Source organism: Halichoeres trimaculatus, unplaced genomic scaffold (assembly GCF_033239565.1).
Source record: "Halichoeres trimaculatus isolate MK-OKI-2021-1 unplaced genomic scaffold, fHalTri1.1 fHalTri1_scaffold_5, whole genome shotgun sequence".
NCBI classification, from domain to species: domain Eukaryota; kingdom Metazoa; phylum Chordata; class Actinopteri; order Labriformes; family Labridae; genus Halichoeres; species Halichoeres trimaculatus.
Window position 1 is genome coordinate 24138003 of NW_027437183.1, and position 26751 is coordinate 24164753.

General features: G+C 42.7%; 1 protein-coding gene across 3 annotated transcripts in view; it reads left to right on the forward strand.

The window, feature by feature from the left end:
- Positions 1-26751, forward strand: part of LOC141790211 (tetratricopeptide repeat protein 28-like) — a 211785-nt gene that overhangs the window by 59600 nt on the left and 125434 nt on the right. The window contains exon 1 of one of the 3 annotated variants that reach the window (XM_074669916.1): positions 9841-10630. The exons of the other annotated variants lie outside the window; for them this stretch is intronic. Coding sequence (XP_074526017.1) covers positions 10604-10630 — 27 coding nt within the window. The 5' untranslated portion in view covers positions 9841-10603. Of the gene's footprint in view, positions 1-9840; positions 10631-26751 lie in introns of those variants that run through there. 3 annotated transcript variants of the gene reach the window in all.

The following is a 26751-nucleotide window of genomic DNA, read 5'->3' on the forward strand; positions in this document are numbered from 1 at the left end:
ATTTAAGAGTGTCTCCAGGGAATAAACAAGCCCTTCTTCATTAGTGTAATTGAAAGAAGAAAAGAAAGGAGGAAAAATGAGGGGACGGGACTTAAGAGAATGAAAAGATCATAATCACATGCCTTTATCACGCTGTGTGAAGAATCCGTGATTAAACACTAAAATGGCTGAGAAGAAAGAGAGCGCCAGGCTTTTTCATTATCAGACACTCTACAGGATGAAGATAAGGCTGTTTGTGTTTTTAGTGTGGCTGAATTTGAGCTTTTAGATGAATTATTATACACATCGGAAATATTTACACATATTTACACTCCAGGGCTTCAGGAGAAGTTTTATTTTATATGTTCCATTCATAAATTTAGATATTTCAACCACACCATCCCTGCTAAGTTTTAGTGTTATGACAGCACAAAGCTCCAGGTAGGGATGGGTACCTTTCACATTTGAAATGATACAGTACCAATGCCCGGTACCTGGCAATCGATACCGGTACTCAACGGTACCAATTTTCAGTACTTTTGTGTGTTAATGTGGTAAAAAATATCAATTTGTTTAATGATGAAATATATATATTTTTTCAATTCAACATATTTATTCTTCAATATTTAAACTTGGAATGCTGTGTTCATGTCCAGCATGGAAAATTGCCTTGACTTCCACTCCCTCAAAGTCACAAGGATGCATTTAGGTACCTAAACATGGTACCTTTTGACTTTACATGAATCGGTACCCGGTACTTTTGACAGAATTAGATCGGTATCTAAAAAAGTACCTGCTTCGGTACCCATCCCTAGCTCCAGGTGCTGCGGAAACTTTTCCTTGAGTCCATCAGCTTTACCTTATTATCTGTACGAGGACCTCGGCTGACATTAAGGCAGAGGCAGGTTAAGCCAATCACAGGTCAGACACACAGACAAACACTCACCTCAGACGACTGTTTAGAGCTGTAATCTTCATGTTTGCAACTCAGGAAACCAACAAGGGCACACAGAGAGCTTCCCCACATGATGGCCCTGACTAACTGCTTGGTTTTAACACATGACAGCGTTACCACTATGCTGCTCTTTAACTCTTTAAAATCTTTTATTCTACCATGCCTGTACTGATTTCAGAAACTCCTTTATTTTCAACTTTCTAGGCCAACCCATATAAATCTTGAAACTGACTTGCAGCGTTTGTTTTTCAAACATTTTTTGCCTCCAGGCCTCAGAGCTCAGGTCCTTGATGAACATTTGACCCAATTTTAAAAGGACAAAATGCTGACAAAGCTCTGACTTGAAGAATGTGAACAGATCTGAAAATTATGCAAACTAATGCAGAGCAAAAAGCATAAACAAAGCTACGTTGTGAGGTGTTATTTAAGTGTGAAACTAACACATTTAGTTTTAATATTCAGAGATTTAAGCCTTGTTGTTCCAATTATACAGCCCTGCTTTGCAACTAAGGGTTTCACCTATATATTGATGTTATATGCTTTTAAAATGTCATCCTATAAGTTTGATGCCATTCAGTCTCCTGAGCTGCACATGCTGCTTTTGCTAGTTGTTTTAATGGATAAGTGAGGGTCAAGATTTTACAGTCTCTGATACAGACTAAGACTAGGGATGCACAATATTATGGGCACAATATCAGTATTGGCTGATAAAAGCTTAAAAACACGTTTATCGGTATCGGCAGATGTGAAAATTTCTGCTGATATGCACAGCCAATAAGGTGCTATTCAGTTAGGATTATTATTATTTTCCATCTGAAAAATAAGCTCCTTAAATAAAATGTAGCACTTCATTTATTTGCACTGCAGAGCTCTGTGTCTGTCACCAGGTTGTTACAGTAGCTCTAAAATAATCAAATGCAACTTGGTTATGTTTAAAAATGCATTGTACATTTAAAGTTCATGTGATCTAAAGAAATTATTTTTCTGTATTTCAATACTGAATGTCTTGAGTTTGAAAAAATAATACATTTCTTATTTATGGTAAAATCAAATGGGTTTTTTTGTCTTGTTTTATGTGTGTTTCTTAAACAAATAAGACCGTCATAATAAGAGTAACATATAAATTCCAGTACAGGATAGACTTAGCTGTCTCTACAGTGAAAAAAACAAACAAACTTGTGATTATCGGTTTCGGTATCGGTATCGGTATCGGTATCGGCCAAAAGGGGTTTGGCATATCGGTTATCGGCAAAAATCCAATATGCATCCCTAACTGAGACATTTCCTTGAACCGACAACTACTCCCACCTCAAACAAAATTGCTTTTGCAGACTCCTAAAATACAAAAACCACCTCTTGTGTTCGATGTCTTCCTACTGGTATTGAACCAGACAGGTTAATGTCAATCACTGCAGTCTGACTCCGTGTAAGCCGGTCATCCTGCCTCATCCTGATGGTGCTGAGAGTGATGCTGATATGAGATGATCGGCCTGCAGTGCACATCACTGAGCGTGCAACCTGCTGATCATTTGAGGGCACTGAGGAAAGAAACATGAACTGTTCTCCACTTTTTCCTTTTGTCATTCAAGTTAAAACCACTGCACTCTTTGAGGCATCTCTGGTGTTGTGAGTCGTGGTGCTGACCTGACTGGTTCACCCTCTCCCTCTGCTCTGCCAGGATTTCACTCTAGAAATGATCCATTTTGCTCTCCATGGACAAACAAATAAGATCTGGGATGGTTTTCAGGGCATCAGCCTTTGATGCTCGGGGCTCGTTGGGTGGTCAGTGTGTGACCTTCTCATAGCAGGGTGCCCTCACCCCCCATCCATCCCTATTAGAGGACACTTATCAGGAACAGCAGCCAGAGTGACACTGTCCCAGCTGGGCTTCCCTGGAGGAAAAGCTGCACAGGGAATGATCCCCATGGTGCACAGAGGTGTGTACATGCTGTGAGTATGTGTGTGTGCATGTGTGTGTGTGTGTGTGTGTGTGTGGAGTTGTTCTCTGCAGATAGGACCCTGTGACTCTGAGATATGCACAGGCTCATTAATTAGAGGCTCTCATTATCCCCCCTCAGGCTCCAGACACTTAATCAACACCAAGCTCCAAGTAAGACACATGCATGCATGCACACACACACGTGTAGACACCCATGTGCTCACATGGTCTGATGCCGGCTAAATTCTGACAAAACATCATCAAAGAACTGAGCACTTTTAAAATAGGTGAATGAATGAATGCTGATGAGGGTTATTTGTTTCCAGTGATGTACGGCACAACAGAGTGGGTGGATGTCGTCGCTGTTTAACACTTTTATTATTATAATGTTGTAAAGCATTTCACAACACATACATCCTCCTGACATGTCCAACTATGGTGGTAATCCGTCAAACACTGGGAATCCTATTTTTATCACATGAGTGTTCCAGCTAGAAATACAACCAATAAGTCCTCAAAGACCTCACCTTTTATGGATCTTGTATGTCATGGCTTGTCGTAGCTTTTCTGCTATCTTTTCTTCATTATTGCAGGGATGCTCAGATACGTACGTGCGTGTAACAGTAGCATACTTTTCTCTGTGCTCTTGTTGTGGTGTTTTATTGCCCTGAAACTCCAGCCTCAGTAATTAAAAGGCTGCTGTTATTTAAACGTGGGACGGATAGCACACAGCGACACTCCAGAACGGGGACTTGAGAGCGAGATTCGTTGTGAGAATAAATTACCCTCAGACATTCAGGAGAGCTTTTTTGGAGTGCTTCTGCTCTGTGGGGCTTTTAAAGACATCTCTGTCAGTTCTCTGTGAACCAACATGTGGGTGATGTATTTTTTACATCATGTGGACTCATCAACAAACGGGCCAAACGACAGACACACAGGAAAATACTCATCTGTGTACGGAGATGCTTCAGCCTCCCTAAGAGTGTTTTCCATGCAGTTTTATTCCAGTGAAATTTAAATCTTTTTCCACGTTGCTTTCTGATTTGTGACTAGTGGAACTGATTTTATGTGTAGACCAATTAAGACTCTTTAAAATTAAAATACGACTGACTGAGCTGCAGCTTCAAGCTGCTAAACACTGTTCATTCCAGCAGAAAATGTGCTCCTTGTGGGGAAAGTAACAGTTACAAGGACACTTTACTAGAGAGAAATTGTGATTAAATGAAGCAGGGGCAGTCACATTCTTAATGGGCTACTTTTTCCTGAGCATTGCTGCGGCTTTACTATTATTAGCAAACCCTATAATGAGATAGTTTTCTCCTTTTTTTGTTCATGGCAAGAAACGAAAAGTGACACTAGCATCAAAAAGACTGTGCTGTACCTCCAGGAATTCGCTAGATTCAACACAAGTCGTTATTTTGGCCAACATTTGTACAAGAAAACTTCCATACAGCAGTATAAATAACATTCATGAAACCAGCCCCTGATCAGAAAAGAGACATTTTTGAGGGCACGATTGGCAAGAACAAGAAAAGGAAGACTTTTTTCCAAACAGCTCCAAGTTGTGGAAAAACGACAGAGAGGGAGGGGAGGAGGGGTTGTTTCCCTCAGAGGGCTGGAGTCTGATTTCCTGTGTGGCTCTGATTGGGAAAGCAGAGGCTCACACGGGGAGCCTGCTTCTGTATGGAGAAGCCAGATGACAGGCTTCACTACCAGCAGACTGTTACTGAACAGCTCGCTCCAGTGGCCTCTGATTGATCTTCAAACGTGACTTTTATGAAACAATCTCTCGTGTAAACCTGTTTTAGATGATGTGACTTCAATGTGTGAGCGTGTGGTGAAAGGGAACATAAAAGTAGCTCACTGTTATGTTTCTAGCACAAACCCAGCAGGAGTCAGGCGAGAGCTGGACATATAAAAGTAATCCATGTCAAACGGAATGAGATCTATATACTTTACCCCATGAGGACCTTTTCTTTATTATTTTAATACAAATGTATCAGTGATCACAGTGCTCAACCACACAGCTTCTCTCTGCTTAAGTCCAATGGGGCCCCCTTATAGATGGATCCAGCTAGAGAGTTGTGTGGCTCCATCTTTCAAAGCAGCCAGTGACTCTAACAGGGCTGAAAACAAAAGAGTGGTATCTGGCATGCCACTTGTGGCTGAGTGGAATATGCCAGTTCCCCAGTGGCATATTCCAGTTTTCAAACTGGCATGCCAGGTCTATCAGTGGTATGCCACTCGTCTAAGACTGGAAGAGGCATGCCTTCATCAGACTGACGGTCGTATTTTGTTTTTATTGACAGTATAATTTAAGCAGTACTGAAAACAAATGTATGTGTCAGGGAAAACAGCCAAACCTTTGCCTTAGTTGTTTTTTCTTGTACTGTGTAACTCAGTGTTCTGAAGGTTGCAGCGTTTAATCATTATTGGAGAAAACAGTTGATTGACTAACTTGGTTAGCATTAGCCTAGCCAAGCCACCGTGTCCAGTCTGACTAAATCAAATGCAGAGTGTGGCTTTTGCCCTCCTTGCGAACAGTTATTATGTTTTTGATGCTCTTCTAAAGACTGTCCAAGTCTTCTCAGTAGCCAGTGAATCTCCTGTATGAGTGTCCTGTCATTTAAGAAGAGGACACTATTGAGTCAATGATACAACAGTAATGCTGGTTTGTCAACATCCAGTAATTCAATGGATTATTCTACACGTGCCAGTTTGAAATTCTGGATTTACTGGTTGCTTTTAGGGTGTAATTCATGAATTTAATGAGGAACTTTACTTTTACTGTGATTTACTGTGGCCAAAGTGTATGGATGGGTATTGCTAGCTGACATGTTATTATAAGATGCACAACACATGGCTCACAGTCAGGATAATATTGCGATAGTGATGTAATGGGTTTAGTGTGAGACACCTGTATAATGATACATCACAATATTTGATTAACTGAAGACTACAATACGCTCCGTAACAGGAAGAGAGCAGGAGGAATGATTTTATTTTCTGCTCTTTGTTTTAAAGTGCAACAAGACCTGAAGAACAGCTAAAACACGGGTGTACACCTATCAAAATATTCCAGATATGCATCTTGAAAAAGACTTCTTAGAATAAATGGATGTCCTTTGGTAGACAGAGCTTGTGTACATGAACATGTTCACATTTTCACTTGTTTTTGTGGTAACATGTTTGTACTTGGAACAGAAACAGTCATATTTATCATGATGTCAATACCTACAGCCTCTGTCTCTCACTTCGTAGTCTACAGTAATACTTTTACCATATGAGCACTGCCCCCATGTATCACACTAGTTTGTAGCATTTGGAAATGTGCTCTCCTCTCATTCATTCTCATTCATCAGTAATCGTAACGTAACAGACTTGAGTGGAGCCAGATTTAAGTGCATCCTCCTCCTTTCCTGCAAAGAAACGCTGGATCAGCTCTTTCTGTCTCTTTTCTTTTGGGTTTTGACTTGCACATCTCATCACTCCTTTCACCACCATCTGGCATCCTTCAGTTTTCTTGTAGTGTTGTACTGCTATCAACTTTTATTTTGGCCAATTATCATTCTTCACAGCTCTGTCACAATCAGCACCACTAGAAGTCATGAAAAAAGTGATGGGGTGAGTCACATTGGCAGGGGAATTTGTTTAGAGGGCAAAACTATTTCAGTTGAAATAGCAGAAGTACTGGTGTTGTATCACACAAGAGATACTTGTAATCTCTTTGCTCATGCTGTCCAGTTTATGTGGGTAAATACATTTTCTCTGAGCTAATTTGAACACTCTGCACCATGGACTGAATCTCTTTTGTCCTGTGGAAAATGCTGGTTTTTATTTCAGTTTTTGGTGCATCTATTTGTTGAAAAAGCTTCTTACCGGAGCTTAAATTGTAAACCCATCAGATATAAAGAAATTGCTCAAACCTCAACTTTTAGCTTAAACTGACATTCAGCATCCAGTATTGATTTATTCAAATCCCTAATTTGAATGAATTGTGTTATGTTGTATTTTTGTCATGACATATTTTTACACAGCTATCTGTTCTATAAACTATAAATCTTCACAGAACAGCATTGCGCTGTGGTCCACATGTAGTGAGGTTATCTTAAGAAATACAGGACCCTTTTTTGGGGATTGTCCCTCTGGTGTCAGATGCCAGCTGTGTTAGCGGTAGAAGTGTCCAGCATTTTGTTCATGTTCATCCATGTGGATTACTCAGTGTCTCATGGACTCTCTGGCACAGCAGGAGTTGGTCCATGAGGCCATATGTCACCTTCCTCCCCTCCTCCCACTGATCTTTTGTTATCGGAGTGGCCTTTAGGTGCACTGCAGACCCTGCTGACCCTGAACAGACACCAGTTTATTGACCAGCTCACGGCTCCATAGAGTCCATTACCTAAACCAATTTAAATCACAAACTTATGGTTTAATCCGATTTCCCCTCACTTCAGTATCGACCCTTTCTTTCACTTCAAGACAACTCCTTATGATTAAACAGTAATGCTGTTACTGCATTAATGTAGTCACAAATCTCAATGATAAATGAGCTGGTTTTACGCTGCTTTAAAACTGTTTTCATTTTGTGACTGTGGCGGTGACTGTGGTTAGGGGTTTCTCGCCAGAATAACCATGTCCGCTATTTTGAATTTTATTCAGCCAACTTCCAAAATTAACGTTTAAGAGTCATTTTTGAAAAGCCACAGATATTTTCTCTCCCCAGCCAAAAATGCCACACAAATATTTCTGGCAGTGTTCTGGGTCTGATGGCTGTGTGCAGTAAAATATTGCACATTACACTTTATGTGACAGCTGCACTCAGAGGAAGGAAGCAGGGAAAGTACATAAACAAGGCTTTAGTTCTCTCTGGTGTCCTGGGCTCTTTGTCCTTTGACAGTTGTCTCTTGAATGAAGAGGCATACTGTAAATTTCACTCAAAGATGACAGTTATCTTTGGTTAATGAGGGCAACTAGTAATTCAGCAGCAGAATGTCAAAATATTTTAATCTCATAAGGTCATTACCCAGAGTCATCTGTGATGGCGTCATAGCTTTGTTTCTGTCAACCAGACCAGCAGATGTTATTATTATTTGATGAGTCTGACCACAATTAACACCAGTTATATCGCCTTCTGTAATTTTAGTGATTATACAACTATTTTAGGATGAAAATATGTTGGAATTTCAGCTTGATGTCCAACCATAAGGGGTATTATATTTTCAAAATGTCATGTTCGTGAGGTGCACCTGTAGTTGACTAAATGTTAAACATTGTGACCTGCAGCAATTATTAATACTGTAGGCTCAGAATGATATTCATACATAATATAAAACATCCACTTTTTACTGGTCAGGGCTGCAGATCCGGTTAATGGCTACTGTCGCTTTATTTTGGTGCTACCAGGATGTAAAGAAGCACAGACGACGGGTGGTATCTCAAAGTGCTGTGTGGTTTGGCAGTATTTTGAGTTAGCAGATGGAGATAAAGTTGCAAGTAGTCGGTGACTGCTCAAACTGGCAAATAATCACTCCTGAAGATCCACACTTTACAAATTTTGCTTCTCAGTAACAGTGCTAGTTTTTGACACAGGGTGCGAATAAATACACAGCTATGCAGTGCTATGCGGTCATCAGCATCGTCCACTTTGTCTCGAGTTGCGCCATAGTGTAGATTGTCTGTTTGTGCTTCGTAATTTTTTCGGTATCCTCACCTTTTTTGCATCATGGAATTTAATTGTCTGTACTGTTTTTCCATGAATATGAAGTATAATGCATGTAGATGCATTATATGCATGTAATAGAACCTGTTTGCAAGTCAGGGACCACCTGTACTTTCAAACAAAATAATACAAAAAGCTACATCTTCCTTAAAAGTTAGATGATGCTATCTCTGAAACAATGATAACAATACCCCCAACTAGGGCAAATTTGGCCAATTTCACAATTGACATGGTTTTTAAACATAACCTCTGTTCACAGGGAACATGTGAGAAGTGTTTGCCTTACAAACTTCTACTTTAACTGAATTTGAATCTTAAAACAGGAGCCAAATATGTGATTACTCAATCTGCACAGTGCAAACGAAAACACAAAAAGTGCAAAAACTGTAGCTGCAGTCCCCAATCAGAACTTGAATAAGTAGCTGTGCTCCTTCTACACTGCACAATTCTATGATCTAGAAACACTGTGTAACAGAGAGATGCAAACAATAAAAAAAGCATAAGAAGCATATTAGCAGCAGCTATTTTATCTGTGGAGAGTGGCATGTTGACTGATTTCTGATATTTAAAATTAAGTCCAATATCAGCCAATACCAATGATGTACCGACATTATCCCTAACAACCATCACAGCATATCAACAATACCCTGTAAGAAGGATTTAAGTTGGTTGGTGCTAGCTCTGCTAACTTTAGCCACACAGTTTTGACTATTTTGTGAGAATTTTCTTATTTTCAGTCAGAATTTAAATTTCATTTTAAACCACCAAGAAATGAGCTTCTTTGGAGCCTAGAGTTATAATGTGACTGGATATAACCTACAGCACTTTTTACTGGCATTTCTGGTTTTATATCCAGTTTTTATCAGTATTTTGGTGATCATAGTTAAATATCTCTTTTTATTTTTGGTCCATATACTTTTTCCAAATTCAACTTGGCGAAAATTCAATTATTAGAAAAATTTGGTATTCCAATTTCTATTTTGACCCAGAGGAAGAGTTATTCTATCTGCAGATACACCACTGTATAGTACGAAATGGTGTTTTGACCTCAGTGTGTCATTCAGCATTGTTTAGACTACCTAGAAAGGTGTCTTTACACACCAAACCACAGCCTGCTTCCTGTCTGGACAGCAGCGTCCCTCTGGTGCGTAAATGTAGAGCGCAGGGTTTTGACCGGCGGCGCTATGACCCTGCAGCCTCCTCTCTGCACAGCTCCTCCGCTCCAAGTCTGCTAACTGCAAAGCTGGAGGAGCGCAGGGAGGGAAGTCATCTGAGAGCTGGAGTCCAGTTTGTTGCTGTTGCAGGAATCAGGATATCCTTCCAGCTCCTCACAAAAAATTCCAAGAATTTTTTTTGGAGCTTGTACCCCCTCCTCCTCCAAAGAGTAATCCCTCCGCTTGTCGCGCTGTCTCCGCTGGGCTCCATCTCACTGTTCTTCGAGACTACTTCCAAAAGTGTGTTTCTGTCGATGAGGAAACAGGATTAGACCACTGTGATGACTTTAACGGCGTTCTGGCTCACATTTCGCCTTCCTCTCCCTACCTCTGCTTCGAGGAGCGTTGGACAGACGGTGTAGAGTCCTCACAGAGACGACTTCGTTTGGAAAAGTTTAAGAATTAATTTTCCCTCATACACGGTCCGGATTGGTCCTGGAGGCGCCGACCGTGCGTGCCGAGAGAGGAGGGAGTGGATTCATAACGGACTCATACTTTGGATTTACGCACAGGAACCCTCTCCCCACACACTGTCAGTCGACACCATGTGTCTCTGATTTATTCCCCGACCTCATTTGTGGATTTACCCGGTGTGTGATTCGTGTGGACTTCGCTGTCTCCTCAAAAAATTGCCGCAAAGCTGAGACTCGCACATCACCATGCATCGCTCCTTGGAGAAAATCTGCTGCAAAATTGTGGGAAGTCGCGAGGCAGCATGACTTGCGCCCTGGATTTCTTTAAATCTACATTCCTTTCTCATATAATATCTTAATGCTGTTCCATTTTGGTTTACAAATATGATGAAATGGCAGCCCCGGAAGAAGGTGAGTCTAGCTGTTATTTTTTTCCCAATTATGGCCATAAATAACGTTTGTGTGTCGATCACAACTTGGGAGAAGCTCGGTCACAGACTGCTGCTCTCCATATGCGTTTAGGCTACTACAACTGATAGCTCATATGGACAGCACTGGAGAGAATAGCTGTGTACTTAACTGAAGTGTATCTGTATAAGATGTTAAAACTAGTTTGTGTTCCCTTTTGACTTTCAGTCTCCTGCTTTTCATCCCCTCTTTTTCCTCCTCTGCTCGCAGTGACTCTTGAAGCACAGCGGTCAGCTGCTCTTCACTGCTCTGTATACCATCCGTACTATACTTGTACATTAGTGCTGCTTTCCAAGGACTATGAAATCTGTTGCTATTTAATCTTCTACACTCTGACATGTGTTCTGGTTTCACCTCCTACAAAGCATTATCTGGACTGATCAGGACAGCGCTGATTCATGCATCCTGTTTTTGATACCTGGACTTGTTGTAGAAGCTGATGAATCCCAAAATGTAACTTATTGGAAACTAGATTTACAAATTGAGACACTGCCCTTCAGATTTGTAGCTTTTTTAAAAGTTTCAGCATCAACAGACACCCCTCTCTCTTTAAAAGGATCCTCTTAAAGGACTAAAATGTGTCTTGGTTTCTTTTTTTTCAGTATTACACAAGCATTTCTTTGACTAATTTGCATTCCTCATGCTCTCTCTTAATGCTCCATTTTCATAGCCTTGGAATATTACAACATGGAAAATGTCTGAAAATCATCTGGGGTCTATAAAAAGTGGTAGCACTGAAACACCTATGGTTTAATCTACCAGCAGGGGGCACTTGTCTGACAAGAAGTAGCTCTCCATTGCAGAAGTGGGCTCTACACTGGTCTGGAGTCCAAGAAGAAAAAATGAAAGGATGAGCAACTGTTCTTCTGGAGACTGTTTTGCATCATTCTGAACTTTGTTTCACCCCAAAGACTTATTTCAACTTTTTTTTCCTCTGTCCCAAATATTCCTGCTCTGTCAGCTGTGGCCTGTTTCTTTAAAAGTACCAGCATGAGAGCACTGGTGACCAGTACCAGAGGCAGTTAAACACCTGCTACTGGCAGAGGAAGTTGTCTTGTCTTAGTAAATGCCATCTCTTTGTTGCATTTAATTTTTTTTGTGTCTTTCTTCTAAATCAAGTCTGATTTAAGCGAATGATCTCATGCTGTAAATGACATGGAAGCAGATCACCGAAATCAAGCTTCTTAATGTTGAATTATCAACAGAGAAAATAAAAGTAGTGAGAATGCCCCAGTGATTAGCACAGCTGTGCCCTGTATCTGCCAAAAACCATCCATGAGACCCCCCTTTGAGGATTAAAAGCCTTTTCTCGCTGCAGGAATCGATTCACAGCCGCTCTGCAGTCACATGTGCTCAACCTGAACAAATCATAAAAGTAACACCGCCATTCATTCGTAGATTTTCTGTTCATCACAAATTTGACCAAGGTGAGCTGAGGAAAACCTCATTCTAGTGGCTCTCATCAAGGAGGAAAATAGCTCCTCACTGTTGTCTGATAGGGATTAATTAACCTTTAGCTGATGTTAAATGCTGAATGCATAATTATAAACACAAGCACTCGGAGCAGAAATCATTGTTCTTTCACCCTGAACTCTGGGTGATTGCGAGGCCTTCTGCTGTGTTCACATATTGAACAGCTATTGTAAAGAAAGTGATTTCCTTACAATTGAAGGCACTCTGTAGAAAGTTCACGCACAATAATGTCACAAAGGAGTCCTTGAATTTTCCCATCCCAGGCTTGTTTATCAGCTTTTCAATCTTTCTCTTTGCTCCACTTGTGGTGGAGTAGGATCAATAGAAAGTGTAGGAGAATCAAATTGATTCGGGCTGAGTGTCCTGTCCACCTCTTCATAATGGATTACACTAATGACTCAAAATTCCACATCTGTGATGTTGCAGAGAAAAGAAAGCAATTCCCCTAATGTTGCTGGCACAAAGCTTATCTGCTCTGGAAGGAGAAAGAGAGACTAAGATCTGTTTTTTCTCTCTCTCTCTCTCTCTGGGGATTTGTGTGATAAACTTTCTTTTCCTTCAGTTTACTCCAGTTACTTTGAGTGTCTGCTGCTGCTGAGATCTGGAGGGGGATGTGACTAAAGGCTGTCATGGATATCGGTTTCTGATCACTGCTAGATAAAACAGTCAGTCTATTGATATTTAATGATGTCTGTAGAGATATGTTTAATTTTGAATTGGCTTAAAAGCAAAGTGATAGGACGCTCAAAAAGAGATGCTTGTTTTTAATGCTACGAAGTCTATTTCTGTTCTTGATATGATACAAGATGAAGGTCTGGGTGTACATAACAGCAGTTGCAGCTCACTGTGATCTCAGTCTATCAGAGGGAGCTGAGCATAAGAAAACATGGACAGTAACTGGCCTGAGGGAGAGCTTTCTGGTTGGATCCAAGCACTGAAAAACCTGCAGGATTGCTGGTTTGAAAACAGAAAACACTGGCTCTGTTTGTGTCTCTATATGTACAAGTCCAAAGTGGTTTGAACTTGAGTTATAGATGCCACAGCTTGGGAAGTTTCCATGTGCCTTTGACCTATCTGAATCAGACGCTGAGTCTGATTGTGGTTTTTCCTTTTCCGTGAGTTTCTTTTTGCAACATTCCATTTTCTCTGCCAGATGTGTTTTTTAGTCATCATCACTCCTTGTTATCTTGAGCAGGATTTCTCACAGCCTGTTAATATATTGGGTGGTCTCGTGTTACAAAGCCCGGCTCTGGATTTAGAGTCCACATCATGCCTTGTGGCAGTGTGACCAAGTCAGGAGGAAGCGACTGTTTGTTTTTGTGGTTGTGCCAGATGTTTCTGTGGCTTCAGCACAGTTGACATGAGGCCTCCTCACCTGAGAGCGACAGGATGCCCTGCTCATGTTTCTGTGGCCAGACCCACTGGGAGCTTGGACTTTCACCATCAGCAGGCTCTCTCTCACATCTTTAACTAAGTTCATTGGCTTTTCACCTCGGGGGAGTTACTCATGCGGCTTCCCCTCTTTGATTTGGTATTATTTATGAGCTCTCCGGTGGGGCAGAAGAGCTATCTCTCCCCCCAGAGCTCCAACAGTCCATGTGACGTCTCATGGCTGGCGGTGGCACAGCAGTTCGAGAATACATTTACAGCAAGGGAAAAGCCGTCAGAAAGTGAGGAGAAGTGCTGGAAGGCACACATCTGAGGAGAGAAAGAAACGGGCACGGCTGTCAGTGGGGGAAGGAATCACTTGGGAGAAGCTGAGAGTGCAGGACAAAGATTGAGCTACATCAGGGGACAAATGAATCGAGGGGAGATGGTAGGATTGTTGGGAAAAAGGAGATTGATGGGTGGATATCGAGGAGATGAAATGGAATTGCTGTAGACATGGTTAGAATTAGAGAAAGCGGGAGAAAATGGGAAAGCATTGGATACTGGAGGATAAGATGGTGCAGAAGAAAGAGATTTTGAGTTAAGGAGTGAGAGGCCCTGGAGTGATGCAGCGGGGGATAATTAATGATAGGCAGTGATAGCACCTGCTGTTCCTGATGCTACGCAGTATTTACGGCCCAGCATGCCGAGGGAACCAGGATGAGACTGCATGGCCCAGCCCCCTGGTCCATCCTCCTGGGGCATGGAAAGATAGTGAATAGGGGCGGGGGATCGGGTCAGGTAAGGAGGGGGAAACAGCGACTCAGCAATACAGCTGAAATTTATGTCCTGTACTCGCTCGGTTAATCCCAGTCCACTGCCTCCCATTGGGGGAGCCGGACAGAGATGGAGGATGGTAAGAAGAGCCTCCTGGAATGCAAGGCCTTCCTTAACTCTTCGAGTGACGCAGTGGTCTGCAGTATGCTCGAGCCGCAGGCATACGGCCCAGCGAGGCACTCATGGGAATCCACTGTCAAAATACAACAGGAGAAACAATAGGGATAATGGTGACTGGGCCATCCTGCTCTCATTAATCCTCATTCCTGCGAGCCGCACATTCCTCTGTGAGTGAGGAGATGGATTTTGGATAGCAAGTGGTAAATGCAAAGATTGATTTATGTGTACAGCAGTCCATTTGTAACGTTTCCCTCCAAGCCTCAGAGCGCTCATTTCTGATTTGGTACAGCTTCCCTTTACCCCCCAGTGCTCGTGTTCCAACAAATGGAGATCTGTTTGAGTTTATTGAGGTCATTGTTCCAGAGGTGTGGTCAGCAGGGCTCAGTAGGTGCCTGCCTCTGAGTGCCTCCACTGGGAATAAAGTGGACCTGACTTGATGGACCACATCAATAGGAACACATTTCCCTGTTCTGTGAGGTGGAACAGTCCTCTGCAACACTTAAGCGCTATTCTTTTTCATTCTTTTCATCGGTTAAGCTCCTGAATTATGCACTAAGTCCAGCTTGTACTGAAGAGAGCCAGTGTTTCAGGCTTAAGCTGACTAAAACATGTTTTGAATAAGGGTTTGTCAAAGGCACCAGCGACACATCCCTTCAGCATATGGCCTAAAAAAACATGCATACTTGTGTCTGTTTCACAACATTTTATCAGATCACAGCTGCCAAAACCGCAGTCCCTACATTCCTTTATAACTCCACGCTGGACCGGCTCCAGTGGGCTGAGCATAGCATCAGCTCAGTCTTCAGGCCCTGCAGCTGTCTCCATCCATGCAGTGCTGTTTGTTGTGACAGACATTTGCTGCTAGTGTGTTCTAAAGAGGGCCTGTGATCCAGTCTGGATGGAGACGTGTAAAGAGCAACAGTAATACCCCCTGCCTCTTGCTGACGCCCCTAAATCCCGCTAATTCCATCTCTTCTTTTGTCAGAGATGGGATTCATAAGCCGGTCTTTGAAGGCTCAATTTTCCAGGAGTGTGTCCATGGCTCAGCTTTAGCCCTCATGTAGCCTGGACTAAACATCCCCTTCCTTGGATTGACGCCCTGGTCTGGCACCTGAGTGGTCAGTATCGGGTGCTTGAGTGGATTATTGATGATTATTGACTGTGAAAAAAACAAAAACAGTCGATTAACCCCTGAATCTTCATGACCACTGCCCACTTGGATAAACAGCACATAGTCCAAGAGGGAGGCAAACAGGATTAGTCTGGGCCTTTCTCTGTCCCCCCTCAGTTTAAAGGAGAAGGTGCTGTGTGTGTTTTTGCAGTCAGACAGTGCAGCAGAAACACACACACACACACAATCAGCCTTAGCACAGTGCTTCTCCAGGGGTCACAGAAACAACCAAACCCAAAGCAGATTGTTTCAGTTCCCCTCACCGTCTCTGTGGATTGTCTGGCCCTCCCCCCTTTTACTTTTCCTGCCATGCTGAATGTGGCGAGGGTAGCTATGAGAGGTTTTTACTGCTGGCTGTAAAATCCTGCAGGAAGGAAGGAGAAATGGTGCCGAGCACGACACACTGAGTGCTTTCCATCTCGCTTTAGCTGCTGTTCTTTCTTGTGAGTTTAGATTTATTTATATGAGGCTTATACTGGGATACTTATGTCAGGGGTATGTTTATAGTTGCTAAGATATGTGGGCCAGCCGAGCTTCCATACACGCAGTGGGCTTGTCTCCTGGGGCAGAGTTATGATTCCAGCGCCCTTAACAAGGCAGACAGACAGGTGGTGACTGACAGGCACGCTGAGGTAGATTCAGTAATGAGGGCTACAGAACAAACCTCAGTGGTCCACCCCCTCTCCCACACACAATCTCAAATGATCCCATGCCTCATAGCTTTTATATATTATACTCAGGGTGCTGTTGCAGTCTAATTGAGCCGTAGGTACGCGTGGTATGATGCAGCTTTTGCCTCCTGCCTGTTGCTCCCCTCTGCCCCTCTCTGTGTTCACCCCAGCAATGTCGTGCATGTCGTTGAAAACCACAAGTGTTTTGTTTGTTCCTTTCTGCCACTCTTTGCTTGTGTTTGTGGATGTGACTTGAACCTAAATGTGTACCCAACTCTCCTTGAGCTCTCGTAAATTTCATTTCCAGCCTCCTTGAAGGGAGCTTTGAGCAACACAATGAGAACGATCAGTGTACGTTTTGTCGATTTAAAAATATTTCTTTGTCAGTGGATATTGTTGTCTGAAAATGTGAGTTAAATTCCTGAGTGATTTTCTCAAGTCAGAGAAGTGATGATTTGTGAAACTTGTTCATTAATATTGTTCGTCAGAGATACCGAACACTGTACCTCTTTTCTTTCCTCCACCACGCTCATGCTCTCTTCCTCCAGCCCTCTTTCTTGATCTATTTCCCTGCGACTGAGGTCAAAGGCCACATTACAGCGCAGATTGTTCTGCAGTCTGGAGAGTGCTCCAGTTACCACTGTGAAATCTCGAGCATCAGCGCCTTCTTAACTGTTTAAATATCCCGTACTGTGCTCAACACTGCTTCAGGGGTCCCGCCAGACGCGACACAATGTCTGTGGTGTGACGTTACATTATTTTAAGTGATGGCTGCCTTTATAGCCGTGTTAAATGTGTTTGCGTCCTTTGCCACCTGTCTGGGTGTTCTGCAGGATGTAATCATGCTGAACAGAACATGTTAAATGCTATGACTGCTACTTTGTCTCCTGGAATAAAAAGTGGTAAATGCGCTCGTTCCAGCTGCTTCAATGAGGGCTGGAAAAAAAAGAAACATAATCACTCATTGGAACAAAACATCATAACTTGGCACACAACAGTTGGTGTAACGCTTCAGGTGTGAAATTACCCTCCCAATTTACATTTGGGATTATGTGTTAGCCCCGTCCTCCTCCTCTTCAAATGAACAATGCTGTGCTTTTAGTTGCAGAGAAGGCTGCAGCTGCTGTTATTGTATTTTCCAGGTGATATGCTGCAATAGGAGTCAGTCTCTGACAGAGCAGTATGCTGCAGCTGCCCCATTAGGTCTGGATGGAGCTAAGGTGTAGTTCAGGTGCTGACTCAAACTGCTGAGCCTTGTGTTATAATGAACTGATGTATTATACTTTACAGACACTGAATGCTGCTCGTTTGTTGCTGCAGGCTAGTGCACAGTTCTACAACAGCGCCCCAGGGACATCATTGTAACACGGCCATGCTGGCTGGCATTTGGACGTGTGAAACTACCCATGCCTGAGTCTGTCAGTGAACACGCCTGCATGTGTCCATCAGACTCTGACCGGCAGCAGAAGCCCTCAAACAGCCTGACTTCAGCAGGTCTCTGACTGAACCTCCACATCAACATCCGACCTGGATTCACTGGGTTTTATTTTGTTTTGCACACAACAAAGATGTTGTTTTTTAAGACTGTTGCAGTGTGCACAAGCTCAGCCACTATCCTTGAAACTCATATGAATTCATATTAGGTCCTCAAAAGCACTCTGGTTGGTTTGAGCTAAGCTGTTGACATTTACCAACAAATCTATTCCCCTCAGCCCTCTATCACTTCATCCCCTCATTCCTCCGTCTCTGCACTGAGCCGCTGTTCACAGCTAACAGAGCGGGGCCTCAGGCGGAGCAGGTGCAGGCTGCTGCGATGGTGGCTCTTCCGATGCGTGCACACACACATGCATGGGTACACTCCGGGGACACAGGTTGGCTGCGGTAGCACTCTCAGTGAAATGGCAGACCAGGATTGTTTGTTGGAGAGGAAGAATGGCTCTGCGCTGGTTGTATACTGCGGTCTAAGTGGAGAGCGAGCAGGTGTTTAGAAATTAAAGCAGTGCTGCGTGTGCCAATGTGGCTTGATCCCAAAGGAGCCATTTTGATTTGGTGAAATCCTGTTTTCTGCAAATCTGTGGACAATGCTGGGTGTTTTTCTGCCAGTTGGTGTTTTGAAGTGTGTCTTCTTGGCGTTGTGTTGGGAATCTAATTTAATAAGCCACTTTGTGCCTGTTGCTGTGATTCTAAATTTGATGAAATTACACGGCAAACAACTAAAATGCATTCCTCTGACAGGATTTCAAGTGTTTGTCACTGGAGGGTTTTTTACGACACAGACTGATAGTGCTTTTCTGAAGAGACTAACTTTTGGTGTCTTAATGTATGTATGGAGTAACACTGAGGAGAAACGGTTTGACACATAATCTTGTGCTCGTCATGTTTCATTCTATTTTGTTTTTGTGCGCTTTCTGTTGGAAAATCTAAAACCGTCCTTGACATTTCAGATGGATTTCTAATCAAAGTGTGAGACAAATATAATGGCTGTGTGATTGAGCTGTCAGTCTGAGGACTGTCTGCAAAACAGTTTGGATAAAATACTTTGGAAATCTTGATTCTACAACAGGAGTAATAATTACGAGCTGATGAAAATGTTCAACAAAAGCTAAATAGCAGATTACTGTGCCACATTAAGAAAGCCTCCTTTCCTCATTTCACAGCACATGGACACGTGTTCCCTTTGTAATGGAGTTTGTCAGTCTTTTGAGCACAGCGCAGCAAACAAACAGATGGACTGGCAGGTTGACAGATAATGGAGATGCGAATGTGGCGGGTGACACTCCTTCTGAGACACCTCTTTGACTGTTATCGCAGCCACTTGTCCCCATTCCCATAAAGAGAGCCTCATTTAATTCCCCGTCACCGTTTCCTGCCATGACGGAAACTGTCGCTCTGGCACAGGAAGCACTCATCTCGGAAAACGAAAAGGGAAACAACACGAGACAGAAAGATGTTTTCAACCTTCATCCAGCGCTCATTCTCTTACTTCTGTTTTTTCTTTTCGTATCAGCCATTGATGCAGGGGGCTTAGTTGTCTCAATCAGCGCGCATCTTTAAGTGCTTTCCTGTTTGGGAAATTAGCGTCAAATGATCTTGTTTGAGTGCCCGTCTCGTCTTGGCTGGTGTGATGGTTAGTCTCGGGGGGGTTTGTGAGAGGATTCAGATCGCAGGATGTTGAGAGGAGGGGGAGTTATGAAAGCTGATTAGAATATGGTTTGAGTTAATTAACTAAGATTTCTCTCTCATTCCATCTATCTGTTTGTAATCTAATTACACATGCTGGTTTCCAGTTCCTATCAAATGAAAATGTAACTGGTCCCTGGAGGAAGGGAGTGTGTGTCAGGAGGGGTGGGTGAGAAAGGATTCCCCCTCCCAGCAGCCCACCCACCTCCTCCGCCTCCTGGTCTCATCCTCTCAAAGCTGTTTTGAGGAGTTAACAGATGTTGTGTCAAAGCTTTGTCTTAGTCCGTCTGCAGCATTTCCACTCAGTGTTCTTAAACTGCCACAAAGTCTGTCAAAGACGCTGAAGGTGTGTCACCAATGGGGATGGGTACCTTTCACATTTGAAACAATACGGTACAGATGCCTGGTACCTGGCAATCGGTATCAGTACCATTTTTTGTTACTTTTTGTGTTTATGTGGTAAAAATATTAATTTGTGTAATAATAGTATATTTTTTGATTTAACATATTTATTCTTCAATTTTTTCACCTTACAATGCTGTGTTTATGTCCAGCATGGAAAATCCCCCACTCTTTCACTCCCTCACAGTCACAAGGATGCATTTAGGTACCTAAACATGGATGGACCTGCCTGATTCAGTTTCCAAAATCCTGCAGGTCCATCTTGCCAGGCTCGATTGACCAATGATTTCACTCGGCTAAATTGTAACCGACCCAATCAGGGAAGAGAGACGAGAGCTGCGGGAGCAGCGGAAGTGACGAGAAGACGTGACGTCAGCAGACTTTCTTACTTGTCAGCGTTCCTTTGATTCTTAAGTTAGTTTACAAAAACAGCAGCAGTCGTCTAACGCCATTATCACAGCTGTTTCTCATGTTCCTGTAGTTCTTCGTCTATTGTTTCTCAGCAGCGGAGTACATGAACTACGTCACACCGTGGCTTGATGTGGATTGGTCCGTGGTGAGTGTGTCAATCAGAACAGTCATCCAGTCACCAGCTACAGTTATTTTTTTAAGGTCCCACCTCTGAAAACAAATCCGAAGAGCTGCTACACAGATGGAGAAATATTTCCATAGTGGATAAATGAAACTGTCTGTCTAGTGTGCCAGGTTAACCAAGTTAGGTACAGACAGAAATCCATCTGGATTACCCATTCACGTGACATCAAACGGTACCATGTTTGGGAGTGGAAGAGTAGGCGATTTTCCTCACTGGACATGAACACAGCATTGCAAGTTTATAAATATAAATTTTATAAAAATTTATTGTGATATTGTATTATTTGATAGATAATTAAATGAATATGTGAACTTGAAAAACTTTGAAATTTTAATATTAATATGCTAACATTTATTACCACATTAACACATACAAAAGTGCAGGAAATTGGTACCATGAGTACCGCTACTAATTGCCAGGTACCAGGCTTTGGTACCGTATTGTTTTAAATGTGAATTGTACCCATCCCTTGTCACTGTTTAATAAATTAAGACCAAAACTGAAAAAATCACTAAGGTAGTTTCTCTTAGACATAGTAGACTGAATATCTCCTTCATGCTGCAACACATGACGAGTTGAACATACATGTTTGTGTATAAAAGAACTACCCTTGAAAATGCTTGGCTCTATAGTTTCTCAGCTGCAGCATGGACTCCAGGCATAATTATGAACAGATGGCGGAGGACCTCTCATGTTCATTTTATGTCTCGTCCTTCTTTCCAGCGCCTTTCTCTCGTCTACTTCTTCCAACTTCTTTCTATCTCTCAAACTTCTCTGCGGGTAGCAAACTTCTTCATGCTGACATCCTCTTTTGTTTCTGCTTGTTGAATATCTGAGCAGCTCTTGTCATGCTAGCTGATTGGGAAGATCAAGAGCAGCTCTTCAACAGCAGTCTCTTTGTATAAGACTAGTCAAAGGCCAGAAAGTGCGATTCAAGCACTTCTGTCTTCCCTCTGAGATGACGCTTGTATTAGTGCAAACGTCTTGCTCGGCTGTCTCACATCTTTCCTCCCTTTTTACTCTCTCTCTGTCGAAAATTCAAACCCTCTTCTCGACTGTCTTCCTCTGCATATCATCTGCACTCCATCTTTATGTCGGTGTCTCTGAGGAAGAAACAGCCTTTAGCTGTAAATTGGCCCATTTCTCACATTTCATTTCTGAAAGTTGAAGCAGGTAGTGATGAGTGGAGGGGGGAGAGAACCTGCAAGCCCAGCACATCGGAGGAACTGTGAATTCATTAGCGTGCCTGAATCTTTGAAACAAGAGATTTTTCAGCCAGAAACGGAGTCCTGACTGTATTGTGTTTCGCTGTAAGCCTTAATCAGGTTATGTACTCAGGACTCTTATAAACTGGTCATGAAAGAAACAGCAGCAGACACTTAACAGCGAGCACTTTTGCAGCTCACCGGGCTGACTGGTTTTCTAAGTGGAGAAGAAACATCAGGGTATTCCATTATTCTGAGAATGTGTAAGTCCGTAAAAGCATAAAATTAGATATCTGTGGAGCATAAAATTAATTCTGAGACCTCTACAAAAGGTCAAAGGATATTCTCCAACTAAACCCACGATTAGCTTCTTGTATGACACACAATGTTAATGCTCGGTAAGAAGTTACCCAGTGTGGAATTGGTATGTCCAGTCACACATTAATCCAGCTTTGAAGTCTTTCAAGTCTTTTGTGACCCACTAAGGATTACGGATGAATTTCACATATTGTTCTGATGCATGCACATCACATTTCAGACGTTATTGGAATTTGTGGTTGCAGAAAACGGTGCTGTGGCGAGGGAGTCTGTTCGTGCCTGCTGCCCCATTTTCTCCATCCGCCACTTTCTGTGGTCAGAGATTAGGGGAAGGGGAGTGAAGCAGACAATTACAGTTATATCTTTGTCCTGCCGTAGACTCCCCAGCGTCTGCAGCTCTCTCCCTGGACGAAAAAAGAGCATCCTCTCTCCTCCAGCAGCCCAATTTGTCAAGATCACTCATTCAGATTGGTGTCATTTTGAGTGGGGGCTGGTGTCTGCCTTTGGTGAGGAATGATTATGGCGAAGAAGACAGATGAAAAGGCAAAATGCAGATGATCCTTAATCTCTTTTGAGGAGTCGCACCTCCTCTTGCTTTTTCGTCACCCCTTTATCTCATGATCCCATTTCCCTTTTTGTTCAAGGTCTTCCCGCTGTCCCGTTGACCTCCCATTTTTCCTCCTTGATTTCCCTTCTCTCTTCATCTCCTTTCTACTCTTCATTATCTCCTCTCTGTCTGATTTGGTGTCTCATCCCTACCACCATTCCTTCCTTTATCATCTCTTCCTCTCTACTCTCTGCAGCAGACTCCTTTCTAATGTGTGGACGGTGCATCACCGACCCCATGTAAATATGTAGGCTAATCTGGGCTTTCATTAGTTTGTGTACATGAATATTGCATGACTGGTTCTCCTGTGCTAGCTCAGATTAGCTCTCGGTCTTTTCTCTTGGCTAATTGAAAACCATTATAAGTGACTGCAGTCAGGAGTCGTGCTCCAAAAAGGCTTTCTTTTTTTTCCTCCCTCAGACGGCTCTGATCTCCTCCCTTCCCTCCGTACCCTCCCGTCAAACCCAAAGCCCGCTTTTCAAATGGACACCAATCAAAGGGCTCTTCTGGGAGAGGCAGAGCAGAGTGTTGGGAAATGAGGTTAAGTGTGCAGACTGACCGACCTTCAATATTGCAACGCCCTCCGTATCAGAATCTGACAGGCCGTGAGAGTGTGGAAAGAGAGGGGATGGTGGGAAGAGTTGTAATTGGACGCGGATACAAGAGAGTAGATGAAGCATTCAAGGCTAGGTCCTGTCTGTTTTCTGAGCATGAAGGGTGTGAGATCACAGACTCACCTTTGTGTTTCCGTTTGAATGCAACCAAACAGCAAACATTCACTTCACACATTCTTTATCCATTATTCATTTTAGGGTGGTAGATACATGCAAGACAGGCCGAGCGTGTTGGAAAATGTCAGCACAGAGTTATTAATTTTCTGCTCTGTATTTTTTTTTCCTCCTGCTAGTTGAAATCTTCAGAAGAGTGTCTGTGGGGTGCTATTTTAAACAGGCCTCTATCTGATCTGGTGTTGTAACTCGGGGATATAAAGGGGGGTTGAGCGGAGAATGTCGAGACTCTTTGGAAACAAGGTCCTCCATGTTGCCCCCAGACACGTTCCCCTTGTCAAGCAGCTAATTTTATGCAACCCTCATCATGCCTTTGGAAGGAAAAAGAGACGGAGAGATACTATCTTCAGGACTGTGCCGAAATAAGAGGAGGAAATTGAGTGGAAACTCTTGCTATGAATAAAAGCAAGCAGTATATCACCATGGGAGCATGTTTTCCTGCCCCCATCCTCTTTCCTCACTTATTACTTTTTTTTCCAGAGACTATCTCACTGTTGTCTGTTTGCCTCTGTTTTAATTTTTATGTGCTGGGAGGCTGGGATATATGAGCTTGTGTATGTATGAGGTTTACACTTTAGCTGGGGTTTAAATATAAAAAAAATGTATATGTGAGTGTGTGTTTCTCTTGGAGCATGTTGGGAATGCCAACTCCTGCGGTGAGTGTTTACCCCAAACATAAGACTCTCTCTGCAACTTGATGAATTTTTCACACCATCATTTCTCTGTCAAATATTTGTGCCTTTTTGCACTTTCCAGCACCTGTGCAGGTTTGTTTAGAGTGACAGAATTCTATTTTTCGCCTTGACCTTGATGATGTTCTGCTGACACATTTGCATGTACAAGTCACAATATTTTTCAAGCTGAATACTCAAGCATTTCCCTTCCTACAGGAATTTAAAAAACACGTCATCCCCTTCCCTCGTCTACCCTTTCCCTCTTTGACTCATTTCCCTTCCCCGTTCCCACCACACGACTGCGATGCTGCCTTCAGGAATGGAAATGAGATGCTTGGTGGCACTGTGTCAAAGAGCAGCAGCTTGAACATTAGCCTGAACGGTCCAGCAAATGTTTGCAGATTTTTTTTTATTCAAATTAGACGAGAATGTTGGCTCCGGTGCCAAGAGTGCGGAGAGAGCTCTGCAGTGGACACCTGCTCTATTAACCCCACATGATGTGTTCATGTTTGGGTGTGATTGCATGAATTATCACAAGTATGAGATAGTCCTCAGTACATGTGCTGCTTATGTTTGTTTCTGTGTGTGTGTGTGTGTGTGTGTGTGTGTGTGTGTGTGTGTGTGTGTGTGTGTGCGAGGCCCAGGAGAGCGTGAAAATAGAGAACAGAAAGTTAGATTTAGCCGCCTTTAGCATCTTATTAGTTGTTATGTGGGGTACGTCTGCTCTGTTTGTTTTCCCCAAAGCAAAGTTTTCCACTTTTAGTCTTACATTTAGTCAAACAATGAAAGTAAACCTGAGCAGAGGGAGGGGAGCTCCAGCCTGACACCAGACAGTATTATTTATAGTGTACGTGGCTGTTGCTGGTGTTTGACTTATTGCAGGGTCACAGGATGCGGGTGGATTTAGATGCTACTTTATCACTCTTACCTCACCATTCATAATCGAGTCACGTCCCAGCCTGTCAGTGCGCTGGGTCACCTCCAGTATCTGTGTCTGTATCTTGGTGTGTCTGTATGTATAGTATATACTGTATACTAACAGCACTGATAGTATTGACTGAGACCACACACACCATTTCTTCCTGATACCCACTGGAATTGTGAGTCGTGTTTACAGCCATGTCTATGACAAGGAGACAGTAAGTCAGTGGTTTTCTATGGAGATTGTGGCCTGGTCAGTGATAAAAAAAAATCTAAAGGCTCAATTATTTAGATCAGAGGGGGTTCCACTGTAACACTTATTTAGGGTTGCAAAATTCCAGAAATTTCAAAGTTAGAAACTTTCCATAGGAGTTTATGGGAATAAAATTTAAAGGTAGAGTCTGCAGAATTTCCTAAAAAAAGAATGTCAGCTTTTACAGGAATTATCCTGCTATATCGTCTCATATGGACCTCTATACATGTGTGTCAGTGTCTGTGTCTGCCTCATCCCCCTCCTCTATCTGCATGTTGATGTTTTGGATGTTTCTGTGCAGAGAGTAAGTGCTGTTACCTCATCCAATCACAGCACCCAGTGCACAAGTGACTTTGCGTGTTGATAATAGTGGGTGGAAGAACCTATTCAGAGTGGCTTTGATAGTGGAAATAGCACGGAGGAAGGAAAACACAACCAAAGTGAAACAAAACGCCAAACAGAATGAGCTTTTTTCTTGGTTTGGCTCAACTCACTTGGTTTCGGCACTTTGAGAACTGAGTTGGCTTTCTGCTAACCAGGTATGTGTCATATACCTCTGATTAGCTTGTGCTAACATGCCAAGTCAGGTGCATGGCTCTCGACTCTCTCCCACGTAGAAATACAATGTGACAGGTGTTTGCTGGACTAATGGGTGTTCACGTGGCTTCAGGTGGAGGCTGTGGGTGTGTGCTGCTGCTGGCACTGAGCCAAGGAGGAGCCTAGTTTGATGTTGTGTTTACCAACAAGTAACCAAAATTCCTGCAGACCCTACCTTCAAATATAGCTAGGGTAAATACATTGTACCATAGTTTTGGCTAAAACAACCACTTATGCTATTCCTTGACCACATAGCGGCACTTTGCTGAACATGCCCTGTGCATGATGCCCACAGCATAAGCTGATTAAAGGCACCACCTGAGGACCACATAAAGTCAAGTTTCGATAAAACAATTTAGAGTATTTCCAAATTTCGCAAGCTTAACTTCCCATGGGGATTTTTCTTCAATTTCCATTCGTTCCTTATTTAGATGTTAAGGGAAGGTCAATTATAGACATAACGTCATAATGTAAGACTAATAATTGAAAGGTATAACAAGGACAAACAATGCTGCAGAGCCAAAAAGCTTGACCTATAAAAAGACCCTACATAACCCATGATGAAACTCAATGACAGACAGCAGTTGTAGATTTCAGTCAAACCTGTTAGCCTCCTGCAGATATGATAAGCAGGCTTCAGAAGTTTACAAACTCCACATCCCCAATTTCTTATTTCATGTTCTGCCTCAAAGTTCAAATTTCACTTGAGAAATTACAACAGATTCAGTTCAGAACTGCCTAAAACCTCTAAACAGTTTTTGGAGTTTCCCTTTAACAGGATAAGACTTGCCCCTTGTGGTCCATTTTATCTCTACTTGAATGTAACAATGTCGTAACAAACTCCCTTTGTGTGTGTTTGCGCTGTTATATTTCTACAGTGTCCA